Below are 12,853 nucleotides of genomic sequence, written 5' to 3'. Positions count from 1 at the left end.
TAAAAAATAAATTGGCTATCTATAACTAAAATAAGTTGACTATAATATAATTTGACATTCCTCTGCTGCATCATAAACCAAGAATAATTATACTATAATAGCTGCTACAAATTAATTTCGACAATTTACCAAAAAGCGCACTTAAAAATCTGAATTTATCAAAAGGCATACACTACTTTGGTATTTACCAAAGAGCGCACTTTTTTAAAAGCATTTCCTATTTTACCCTCCTGATTATTTGACTTTTCGTATTGTTTTTCTTTTCTTCATTATATTTCTCTCACTTCTCTCTCTCCTCTGTCGGCAGAATATAGGAATAGCATTAGTCAATCTTTAATCACATTTTAATACATTTGAAGAAGTCAAAAAAAATAATGGACACCATATTTGGACTCCTTGCAATTTTAGAAATCCACAGGAACTGAAATGGGTGCAATCGGAGCTTTCTAGGTCGATCAGTGGGTTTCGGTCAAAACCCACTGATGGACCTAGAGAGCTCCGATTGCACCCATTTCAGTTCCTGTGGATTTCTAAAATTGCAAGGAGTCCAAATATGGTGTCCATTATTTTTTTTGGCTTTTTATAGATGTTAAGAAACAAAATCAAAGAATCGGCATAAAAGCCCACGTTGGGCCTGATATGGAATCAAATCAGGCCCAACGTGGGCCTGATATCATTCCATATCAGGCCCATATCAGGCCCACGTTGGGCTTGATATGATTCCATATCAGGCCCAATGTGGGTTTTTTTGCCGATTCTTTGATTTTACTTGTTAACATCTATAAAAAGCCAAAATAAATAATGGACACCATATTTGAACTCCTTGCAATTTTAGAAATCCATAGAAATTGAAATGGGTGCAATCGGAGATCTCTAGGTCCATCAGTGGATTTTGACCGAAACCCACTGATCGATATAGAAAGCTCCGATTACACCCATTTTAGTTTCTATGAATTTCTAAAATTACAAGGAGTGAAAATATGGTGTCCATTATTATTTTGGAGAGGTTTTGAAAAACCTAAATCTCTCTTTCTTTTTTTCCTTTTTTGTTTAGGATTATTATTATTATTATTGGGCCCTTAATCACCTGTTATATTCCAAAAGATTTTGACAACAAAAATAAAAAATAAAAAAGAAATAAAGAGAGATTTAGGATTTTCAAAACCTCTCACTAAGAGTGCCAAAATAATAATGGACACCATATTTTCACTCCTTGTAATTTAGAAATTATAAATGAAATGGGTCTGATCGGACTCTGGGTCCATCGGTGGGTTTGGTCAAACCCACCGATGGACTCCGATGCACCCATTCGATTCTATGGTTTATGATGTTGGGTGAAAATATGGTGTTATTATTTTATAGATGTTTATACATAAAATCAAAGAATCGGCAAACAACCCATGTTGGGCCTGATATGGATCATGTCGGGCCTGATATGGAGTCATATCGGGGCGTGGGCTGATATGGTCATATCGAGGCCCGTGTTGGGCGATATGACTCATATCGTGCCCAACATGGGTTGTTTTGCTGATTTTATGTATAACATCTATAAAAGTCGAATCATATCAGGCACAACGTGACCCTGATATCAATCCATATCAGGCCCACGTTGGGCCTGATTTGGTCGAAACCCACTGATGGACCTAGAGAGTCCGATTGACCCATTTCAGTTCCTATGGATTTCTGATGTTGCAAGGAGTTCAAATATGGTGTTTATTATTTATTTTGGCTTTTTATAGATGTTTATACATAAAATCAAAGAATCGGCAAAAATAGCCCATGTTGGGCCTAATATGATTCCATATCAGGCCCAACGTGGGCCTGATATGATTCCATATCAGGGCCAACTTGGACCTGATATGAAAGCATATCAGGTCCAACAGGACTCTCAGTGATTCTCTAATACATTCTTTGCCTGAATCTATGCCTAGATCAATAAATTATTCCTCTCTATTTCGGTTGCACAATTCCATTTCTCGTGTGTTTCCTTGCAAAAAGTATTAATTCGGAATGTTGAGTTGCAACAAATGGATCAGTAGGTGATGAATGGGAATGCTCTTTCGTAGTGAAAACTGCATGATGAATGGAATTTTGCATGACTAAATCAAGCTCGGTTGGACTCTGAGGTTGTGAATAACTTGTTCAATTGGTCAGGGTTGGAGCTGTGTCCCTATCCCAATTGATCTCCCTTCAGTCCAGCACAACATTCATTATCACTATCTCAAATGGAGTTACTATAAGTTTATGTATTCAGTATTATGAATGTAACTATTACTGATTCAAGGATACATACAAATCAAAGAAATGCAACATATGTATTAAAATAATTCCATATCAGGTTCAACATGAGTTTTTTTGATGATTCTTTGATTTTATGTATAAACATCTATAAAAAGCCAAAATAAATAATGAACACCATATTTGAACTCCTTGCAACATCAGAAATCCAAAGGAACTGAAATGGGTGCAATCGGAGCTCTCTAGGTCCATCAGTGAGTTTTGCAAAATTACAAGGAGTGAAAATATGGTGTTCATTATTTATTTTGACTTTTTATAGATGTTTATACATAAAATCAAAGAATCGGCAAAAACAACCCATGTTGGGCCTGATATGACTCCATATCAGGCCCACGTTGGGCCTGATATGATTCCATATCAGGCCCAACATGGGTTGTTTTTGCGGATTCTTTGATTTTATGTATAAACATCTATAAAAAGCCAAAATAAATAATAAACACCATATTTGAACTCCTTGCAATATCATAAATCTATAGGAATTGAAATGGGTGCAATCGGAGCTCTCTAGGTCCATCAGTGGGTTTTGACCAAAACCCACTGATGGACCTAGAGAGCTCCGATTGCACCCATTTCAGTTTCTATGAATTTCTAAAATTACAAGGAGTGAAAATATGGTGTCCATTATTATTTTTGGCACTCTTAGTGGTGGACCAGAGGTTTTGAAAATCCTAAATCTCTCTTTATTTCTTTTTTTTTTTTTTATTTTTTGTTGTATCTAGGCCTGATATCAGGCCCACATTGGGCCTGATATGAAGAGGGCATGATATCTCTTCATATCAAGCCTAAACAAAAAAAAGGAAAAAAAAAAAGAAAGAGAGATTTAGGATTTTTCAAAACCTCTGGTCTACCACTAGAGTGCCAAAAATAATAATGGACACCATATTTTCACTCCTTGTAATTTTAGAAATTCATAGAAACTAAAATGGGTGCACTCGGAGTTTTCTATATCGATCAGTGGATTTCGGTCAAAACCCACTGATGGACCTAGAGATCTCCGATTGCCCCCATTTCAATTTCTATGGATTTCTAAAATTACAAGGAGTTCAAATATGGTGTCCATTATTTATTTTGGCTTTTTATAGATGTTAACAAGTAAAATCAAAGAATCGGCAAAAAAACCCATATTGGGCCTGATATGGAATCATATCAGGCCCAACGTGGGCTTTTATGCCGATTCTTTGATTTTGCTTCTTAACATCTATAAAAAGCCAAAAAAAATAATGGACACCATATTTGGACTCCTTGCAATTTTAGAAATCCACAGGAACTGAAATGGGTGCAATCGGAGCTCTCTAGGTCCATCAGTGGGTTTTGACCGAAACCCACTGATCGACCTAGAAAGCTCCGATTGCACTCATTTCAGTTCCTGTGGATTTCTAAAATTGCAAGGAGTCCAAATATGGTGTCCATTATTTTTTTTGGCTTCTTCAAATGTATTAAAAATGTGATTAAAGATTGACTAATGCTATTCCTATATTCTGCCGACAGAGGAGAGAGAGAAGTGAGAGAAATATAATGAAGTAAAGAAAAACAATAGAAAAAGTCAAATTATCAGGAGGGTAAAATAGGAAATGCTTTTAAAAAAATACGCTCTTTGGTAAATACCAAAGTAGTGTACGCCTTTTGGTAAATTCAGATTTTTAAGTGCGCCTTTTGGTAAATTACCGAATTAATTTTATAATTTACCTCCCACTTAGAATAAGCAAAATCCTCATTACTATAATATTTATAAGAAATGAAGCGTTCAGGGCAATAAAATGTAATTACTGCATTACATTTTTATTAGTGTTGAATAGAATTACTGTTAGTATCTATTATAACAATTATGAATTATAATTGCTTCAAGACAATTTATTAGTATTAATCAAAATTAAAATATTATAGCAAATTATGACAACTACAACAATTTATTTACAATAGTTATGAACAAAAACTACTCTAATAGTTTTAAAAATATAAAATATATTGATAAACATCCCCCGACAATTCCAATAAAAAAACTCTTTTAATTTTTGTCCAAAAGAATTATACACGTTTAAATAGGCATGACCTCAGTTTTCCCCATACAATATTTTTATTTTCATAAATTCTAAAAATACTGGCATATTAAGTTTTAATTAAATATTAAAATAAAATTAATAAAATATAAATTTTGAACATGAGAGTTCATACAAGCCAAAACATTTTAAGTGGGTAAAATGTGTAAGGAATTTCATACTTAGAAGGAAAAATAAGTGGACGATACAAACAAATTGCACAAACATCAAACCGAACAAACATGCTAGATCGGATGACTTAGGAATGGACCAAATATGTCAATGAGCTTGAATATACTCGAGCGAGGCAAAGTCTCAATCCAGAAAATATGCATGGCACTTCAAAAAACAGAAAAGAAGAGAGAAGACGAGTTACATACCACTGGCTCTCGCGTAGATTATACATATCGGTGGATGCAAAATTCTGCTAACGACAATTTAGAATCGCACTGAAAGATTTCTCGCCTGCGGTACAAAACTCACAACTAGCAGCCTCTGTATATACTGTGAACAAAGCAAAAGAGAGTTGTAGTTCAGCTATGCTCTCTAACCCAAACGGCGAAACCGATAAAGTATTTACATGGTCCTCCATTTTATCTGTAAAGCGCTGTACATTCCATGAACCAAACATGTTTTTGCTGCATCAGCAGACTAACTGTAACAGCTGAGGAGAGTGAAGAAAGGAGAGCATGAACCTGAGAGGGGCACTGCACAACCAAGGCACTGGGAGAAAGGGTTTAGTCGTCATCAACTTTGTAAGACTCTACTGTGATGTCGGATAGCCACAGCCCAGGGAAGAGAGACTACAAGAAGCATGCAATCAGATAACGAAGTATTTGTCAGTGAACAAAGACAATGCTTCATCATTTGTTCATACCGATTCATATAAAAGAAAAACACAATCGAGACATAGCTGTAACGAGTGACAAGGGTAAGATATGAGTGAAGAATTTATGAGTCAATCAGAATTGTACCTGGAATTATAATCTAAGTATCTAACCTAGTCAGCATAGTCTGTATACTGAATTCGATACATATTTAAGCTGAAAATCAATATGTTCAAAGGATGTATAAGGTACTGAATGGACAGTTTCGGCCACTAAGGAATTAAGGAATCAGTTACGACATGTCCTAATGAGGAAGTAGATCCTCATCCTGGTTTAATGTGAACATCCTATGAAGGTAATGGAACAACTTCTGACAGAATCAAACCAACTAAATTAAAGTTCATTTGATGCAGTTTCTCATTCATCGAAGCACTCTGCTTTTTACAAATTTACTTGAGACTAATTAAATCATTCATCACACGTAACTGTTATAATCTTATGACAGTATTCACTGAGTTAATGGTCTTCAGCTATGGTGGAATAGGCACTTTCACAAACTAATTGTACAATCAAGACAAATTGACTCAAATCCAATAATGCTCTTATATTTATAAATACAAATATATTGCTAAACCAAACTTCATTTGAAAACAATTCAACATAGGAATTAAAGCTACTGTTTCTTTAAAAAGAAAATATTAAATACAATTAACATTGAATAGGATGATTTAATGTTGCACAAGGAAACTAATTCATGTGTCTCCGTTTTCAAAATCTTAAAGAGGGTACTATAATCCACCAAATTATATAGAATAATCACGAACAATAACAAAGTTTATGAAAATAAAAGCTTAAAATATTCTTATGCATATCAAAAGATGATCAAGAAAATAGAGTAAGGGCTATGGATCGTCACAAGAAACTTATTTAGTTTCATAAAAATATATTTGTTGGTCAATTCTGAACGTAGTCCAGACCAAGATTCAAATTAGCATCCAAAGGCATCTAGTTATTTATCATCCTACCACAAACCTTGATCCCCCTTGGATTTCCACCACAACCACCTTAACTTTTAAACTAAACTTACCTACAAGTGCAACTACACCAACGATCTCTTCATAGTCACTAATACTCCCAGCCCTATGATAGAATAATCAGTATTTTGAAAAGTGGTTAATATGCAGCTGCAAAGTGGACAACTTCATAGATGGGACCCAGCAGTATATAACCTGCACGTGTGCTCTCTTTGAACTTGTTTGGCTCGAAACAAATCAATTAAAAATCTTAACTACTACTTGCACTATCCCTATTCAAATACAAAGGGTGTTTATGATGCTCTACTCCTATAGAGGAAATACTTTTATAAACTAAAGTTTTGAAGTGGTAGCTTGTAAGTGTTAATTATTAATAATATGAAATGTTAAATCAACTCTGTTGTTAAGTTTTGTTCTACTTTTAAAATTCTATCTCAGAAAAAAAAACCCTTAAAACTCTTCTCACTTCTATAGGAAGATTGATCAACGTGGCAGTATTTTGCACGTTCCAAAGGAAAATGGGATGAATTGAATATTTCTTGTCGCTACAATATCGAAAATTGTAAGCAACATAGACTAAGAGTCAAGTATCTACACCATGCACTTATTATGGCTAATTCAATCAACTTGAGCATTGTTTCCAAAAGTAAGGTCGTTCCACTCATCACTAGCATGTCTTTCCACATGCACTAGCACTATTGTACCGAGTACCAACATCTTGGCTCCAAGACTCAAGATTCCCTTCATATATGAATACTCATGACTATGGACAGCAATGGGATGGGTATCATTGGATACAACATACTTTATCCCTTTAATAAGGTTTAGGTACCAGATTTAGGTACATGTTAAAAGGATTTGGAACAGACATTGATAAAACCCCATGATGGCTCATTTTTCTTTGTTGCATATAAAATCAGACCAAGTTTTGACAAGACACTCGTAGTGATTCAGCCCATTAATGAAGTAAGGGTATCTATATCCATAATATGAAATGGGAATAGGGAAAATAATTGATACAAGTATAAGATGGGCACATGTGTGGGAAAATTTCACAAGTACCCTATCTATCGTCTTCCCTATTCATGAACTACTATCTAGCCTTAGAATATCTTTCTTCTTCTGGAAAGACCATTACTATTACATCAGTCCACACAAGCAAACTCATCATCATTTCACTAGGAGAAAAGAAGCAATTTTGTCTCATTTCTCTTATATTTGTTTGCTTCAAAGAGTCTAAAGAAGAAGCAAGTTGTCCGACTCTTTTAACTTTACAATCCATCTTCTTTATTAATGGAATTAAAAGATGGTTTACTTGATTAAAAATTAAACGAGATTTAGTATTGCATAATGCTCAATACATGGATATGATCAATGCAGGTGATCAAAAAAGTTCAGAGAAATGCTGCTCGGCAATAGTCCATCATACCAATTGAGTTGTTATGCCCATGATTTTGTGATACATAAAGCTCAACCGACATCGAATTTAAGCATCACATAACAATTGACCAATCACGGAACAAAGCAACTGCTCCATAATCTATAATTCCGTTTTAAATGTCATTCTCTAGTATTAAACATCTTAGCAATCTTGATTCCTCCTAATGAACGAAAAACAAGATAAATAGCAGGTCATTAACTTTTGCTAACAATTACGGTGAGTGCCATCGATCTGCGTGAGCTGTACGGATTAGATTTTCCAGGTTTACAATTCCAGTAACAAATTCTGGATTATTCACACACACGCAAAACGTGATAACGGAAACAACATGAAGGAGCATGTATGTAATTATGAAGATATTGTAGGGCAATATCGGCAATTTACTTAATTTCTCAAAGTAAAATTAACTGCATAAATAATATTTTTATTTAAAAAGGAAAAAAAAAAAAGGAGTCGAATGCTTACGTCAATCTGTCGCTGTACGACCCTTGGCCGCTTTTTTGGCCGCCGGCGAGGCCGGGATCCCGTTAACGCGTAGACGTCTTCCTCGATCTCCTCCGCCGTAAGCGGCACCGTCAGCCCTATCTTCCTTTTCCTCTCCTCCTCCGCCGCTGGCCCCGCTTCAGTCGCCGCCGCCCCTCCGGCGGCTGCGGCCGCCGCCCCCGAGCTACCGCACCCCCCGTTCCCGTTCGAAGTCTTCCTCGCCCTCAGGTTCCATGGCCTCGAGACCTCCGGCGCCGCCTCCGACGTCGCAATCTTCATCCGGTCTGCCGCCACCCGGAGATGGCCCATCAGCTTCGCCCTGAGCTCCTCCAGCCCTCCGTCCTCGCCCCCGCCGCCTCCGTCCTGGGCCGGAGGCGATCTCCCGCAGCCGAGCGGCCCGGCGGTCGGGGTCCGATCTCCGCCGCCTCGGTCGGTGGCGGGGCGGCGGGACGTTCGCCGGTCGCCCCATCGCGGAAGGGGGAGGCGATGGCGGAGATTGGGCTCTAACTCGAGCTCGAGCTCGCCGCGCGGCGAGTCCTGGGCGGTCGCCATGGGTCAGGAATCCCAGCGCTCAACCGGACGGTGACGGGATCCGCTCCTCCAAGGGAGTACAAGGCGTGCAAAGGCAGAGTTGAGAAGACGGCGACGGTTACAGTCACCGCCGGCGGTAAAAGAAATAATAACAAAATGAGAGAGAGACAGGGAGAAGGAATAAAAGGGGAAGGAGTGGGGAGAGAGATTAATGGCCTGCGAAGGACGTTTCGGGAATCAACCCAAAAAGATACATGAGGCTGAAACACGACGACGTCGGACTGATCTCTGAAGCGGGTAACATATTGGGTATGAAAAAATAGGCCCGGACTAAAATAGTAAAGAAGTACTACGGGCAGTGAGTCGTCGGTTGACACGCAGGCTTCCGGAGGCGCCGATGGCAAACGCAGCATAGCACTCTCGCATCACGTGAGAGTCACGCGTTTGGTACAGTTGGGGGTAAAATTAAAACAGCATCATTTATTTTTGTTATTGGCAGAAAAGTTGTTAATTTTGTTTATTTGTCACATATATCTAACAAAATGCACATCAATTTCTTATTACTATATTTAAAATTTAAAATAAATAATCTATTTTATTAAATTTAGATAATCATTTTTCATTACACACTACATCAAATATCCTAAAATTTTCATCATCCTTAATTTTTTTGTTATTTTCTTCTCTTTTTTCTATTTTTTATTATTACATTTATGGAATGAATAGAAGGAGAGAGATTAAAAAGAAATATTATTTTTATTTTTAGGGAAGAGATTTCATTCCCTAAATTTAGAGAATCACTATTCATCAAATCTAAATTTAAGAAATGGATAGGGTAATTGATGCAGAGAATTTTTAATTAACTTATCCAAAATTTAGGGTAAAATTTTTAAATAGGGTAACTGATATGGATACTCTAACTCTTTAAATTCTTAGGATGAATACGGCCCATAAAGTTATTTTATTAGTCATTAAGATAATTCAAAAAAATGCTTATAGTCCATTTTTCACTTACTAGAGGAAAAAATTTATTATAATAATCATAATCCTAATTAAGACTAGGGTATATCTAATGTTGGACTTTTAATTATTTTGAATAACTTTTATAGATTTTAAAAGTCTATGTATTCAATATAAACTTTTATAAGCTTTATAGAAATACAGTGGTATTCAAATAAGATTTTTATAAAGTTTTAAAAAGTCATTGGATATTTAAACTTGACTTTTTAAAACTTTATTAAAATCTTTTGATACCCAAAGTTTTAATAAATTTTCATGGATTCTTGGATATAAATTTTAACCAATAAGAACTCTCCAAAATACTTGGTATAATTTTTGATCCTGTCCGAATGCTGAACCAACGGACGCTGGGCACGTGGCACTCCCCTGCTGCTGATGTGAGTCTCCGACTAACTGCACGATGCTCCGGCGATCCTGCAACAAAACCGAGCCGGGGGGGTGTCCCGGCGACGGCCCTCCGACGCTCAAGTTAGGCGAAGGAATAAGAGAGTGGCTTAGAAAATGTAGATTTGCATACCTCCGGTTGAAGAAGTGGAGGCCTTATATAGACCTCTCGAAGGAGCCTGGGCACACCAATCGAAGCGATCACCTGCTTTCGACCATGCCTGGGTGTGGGCCTGTCAGAAGGGCATCCATAAAACCATACTGCTACTGTATCAACCTCTCCGTGACGTGATGGTGGGGCCTTTAATAGTGTCATCTTGCGTCAAGTCTAATCATCATGCCTCTGCTGACATACCATATCCTGAGCCGAGTGAATAGGCCGCTCGGCTAACCGCTGTTCCCTCGCCACGATTCCGGCCAAGCAGACACCTCCGCTTGGCCATTATGTCCTCGGCCGAGCGGACACCTCCGCTCGGCCACTCGCCTCCGGTTCTCCTGCTTTGGCGTCGGAGACCCAACCTTTTAGCTGGATAATCTCTGGTTCCGCTCGGACGGGACCCCATCTGTGGGTCCCCCATTTTTACTGCCGGTTCACTTGCCTCCCCTTCAAGTCTAGTCGAAGGAGGCAGTGAGTCCGACTGACTGGACTGTATGTCCGAGCGGGTGCTCGTCGCCTTTTATTTTAAAAGTATTCCACAGGTCGCTCGTCGTGTGCGCCGAATTCAGCCGTTCGGCGCTCGCTCAGATGTGACTCATGCGGCCTGCCGTCGTTGCCGCCTGTCCGAATCCCCTCGGGAACGGCGGCAATCCATTCCATTAAGGCTGTGCGTGCGTGGTATGGTGCACATTAAATGCGCCAGATCGCTCAGTGCCACGCGTCGACCATTGCGTGGCAGCAACGTTACTTATAATGGGACGTCACCGTTTGAAATGGACAGCCCGATGGCGTCCTTGTTTCTCGTGACCTGGATCGGACGGTGGAGGCCGATTGGCCTCGGTCGTATAAAGCCTCAGTCCCCCTCCTCTGTCGCACGTTTGCTCGTGCTTTGTCCTCCTGACTCTTCTGCTGCTGCGGCCTCCGGAGATCCAGTTCCTGTTTTTCGGCGGCTACCATCTCATCGGTGATCTTTTCCGCCCGTCTCCTTCTCAGTGAGCCTTCTTTCTTCGCTTACTAGGTCTTCCCTACTCATTTTACCTCTCTTTCGTTCTCATTCCTTCGATTTGTTGCTGTCCTTTTGTCTCTTCGAGATGGCGAGCTCTTCCGAACCCGCTACCCATGTTCACGGTCCATGGTATACGAGTATGGAGAGTAGGTTCGATGAGGAGCGCGCCCGGCGCGTTGTTAGGACCTACGGGATCCCGAACGACCATGAAATAGTTGTAACCGACCCGACCGACCGGCCCCATAACCCGCCGATCGGTGCCATTTGTTTTTTTCTGGACCAATTCTAAGGTGGCCTTAGGTTTCCTACCCATCCATTTATTTTAGAAGTTTGTAATTATTTCCGCATCCCGCTCGCCCAACTTGTGCCGAATTCCTTTAGGTTACTGAGCGGGGTGGTCGTCCTCTTTAGGCTGCACAGTATCCCACTTGACCCCAAAATATTCCACTACTTCTTCTACCCCAAACAATCCGAGTTGGGTACTTTTATTTTCCAAAATAGAATAGGCTTCAAATTTTTTGAGAGCATGCCGACCTCCAACAAGCACTGGAGGGAGTTCTTCTATATACGACTTCCCGAGCGGCCAGCATTCTGAACCAAATGGCAGACCGCTGTGCCGACCCAGCCGGAGCTCGGCAAATTCAGAAGCAATCCGGCCTACCTTCATGCGGCAAATTGCTTGTCCGGTCAGCGGTACAAAATCGACCAGTTGCTTCTCAAGGGGTGTTGTACATTTTTGGATTATCTCCCGTTCGGGCCAATCTCCCCTACCGCATGGATAAGGACTCTTTACTCCCTTCGCCTTTTTTATCTAACTGATTTTAATTTTCTCTACTGCAGCTGAAGTCATGTGGCGCTCCAAGGCTACTGATCATCTGAAATTGAAAGCCGTGGAAATTGAGGCGGCTACCAAAAAAGAACTCGCCGAGCGGGGTCTCATCCCCAGCTGCCCGGCAGATGCAGGAGAGGGGGGGGTGCAGTCCGCCCCTGAAACAGAAGTTGCCCCATCCGCTTCAACGGAGGTTGAGGCGGATCCTGTTTCCTCTGCTCCAGCAGAGCTGGGAGTCCCCCAGGTCGGGGATCCCCCACTGGAAGTTCGGCGGAAACGTCGAAGAGACCCCAGCCTCCCGCCGACCCAAGAGGGGGAACCACAGGTGCCGATCGGGGTAGATTCGTCAGACCGCACGCCGCCGCAGATCGGGACCCCCGTGGCTTCGCCCACCGCACAGCCCTCTGGCTCTCCTCCCCAAACTCGTCGTCGCTTACGACGGTTGGGCGAAACCTCTACCATAGGGGAGTCTTCAGGCCAGGCGACTGCGGCTGAGGAAGCGCCGGCCGGCCACCCGACCATCAAGACTACCATTCGATTCCCATCGGAGGAATATTTATTGTCTGCCGATCGGCCATCGAGCCCCGTTCATGAAATAACCTTGACGGGTCCGCTCGCCAAACTTTCCGAGGACGCCCAGATTCGGGTGGCCCTCATGACGCCCAAGCAGCTCGGCGATAACCACATGCAGCAGGTCACTCAGGTAGGTTCATTTTTCTTCCTGTGCCATGGTACTGTTCGGTTCCTGATTTTATTATTTCCCTTACAGCATTGAGCTGAGCAAATCGCCACTAGCCATCGGCTGGC

The 12,853-nt window shown here is 40.5% G+C and overlaps 1 protein-coding gene across 5 annotated transcripts; it reads right to left on the bottom strand.

The window, feature by feature from the left end:
• Window positions 1-4,529: 4,529 nt before the first annotated feature.
• On the bottom strand, window positions 4,530-8,822 carry LOC122005986. Of its 5 annotated transcripts, XR_006118591.1 has the most exons (4): window positions 8,102-8,822; window positions 5,030-5,137; window positions 4,915-4,941; window positions 4,530-4,838 (listed from the first exon to the last, which is right to left on the bottom strand). XR_006118591.1 is itself a non-coding variant. In XM_042561274.1 (3 exons), the coding sequence occupies exons 1-2, from the start codon at window positions 8,669-8,671 to the stop codon at window positions 5,072-5,074; spliced, it is 636 nt and encodes a 211-aa protein (XP_042417208.1). In that variant the 5' UTR covers window positions 8,672-8,822; the 3' UTR covers window positions 4,530-4,941; window positions 5,030-5,071. The 5 variants fall into 5 exon arrangements, 3 of the variants coding, with proteins under 3 accessions (XP_042417208.1, XP_042417209.1, XP_042417207.1); XR_006118590.1 differs by having other exon boundaries at window positions 4,915-5,137; XM_042561274.1 differs by having other exon boundaries at window positions 4,530-4,941.
• Window positions 8,823-12,853: the final 4,031 nt, after the last annotated feature.

This window comes from Zingiber officinale, chromosome 7B (genome assembly GCF_018446385.1).
Source record: "Zingiber officinale cultivar Zhangliang chromosome 7B, Zo_v1.1, whole genome shotgun sequence".
NCBI lineage: Eukaryota > Viridiplantae > Streptophyta > Magnoliopsida > Zingiberales > Zingiberaceae > Zingiber > Zingiber officinale.
This window is presented reverse-complemented; position numbering and strand designations above follow the sequence as displayed.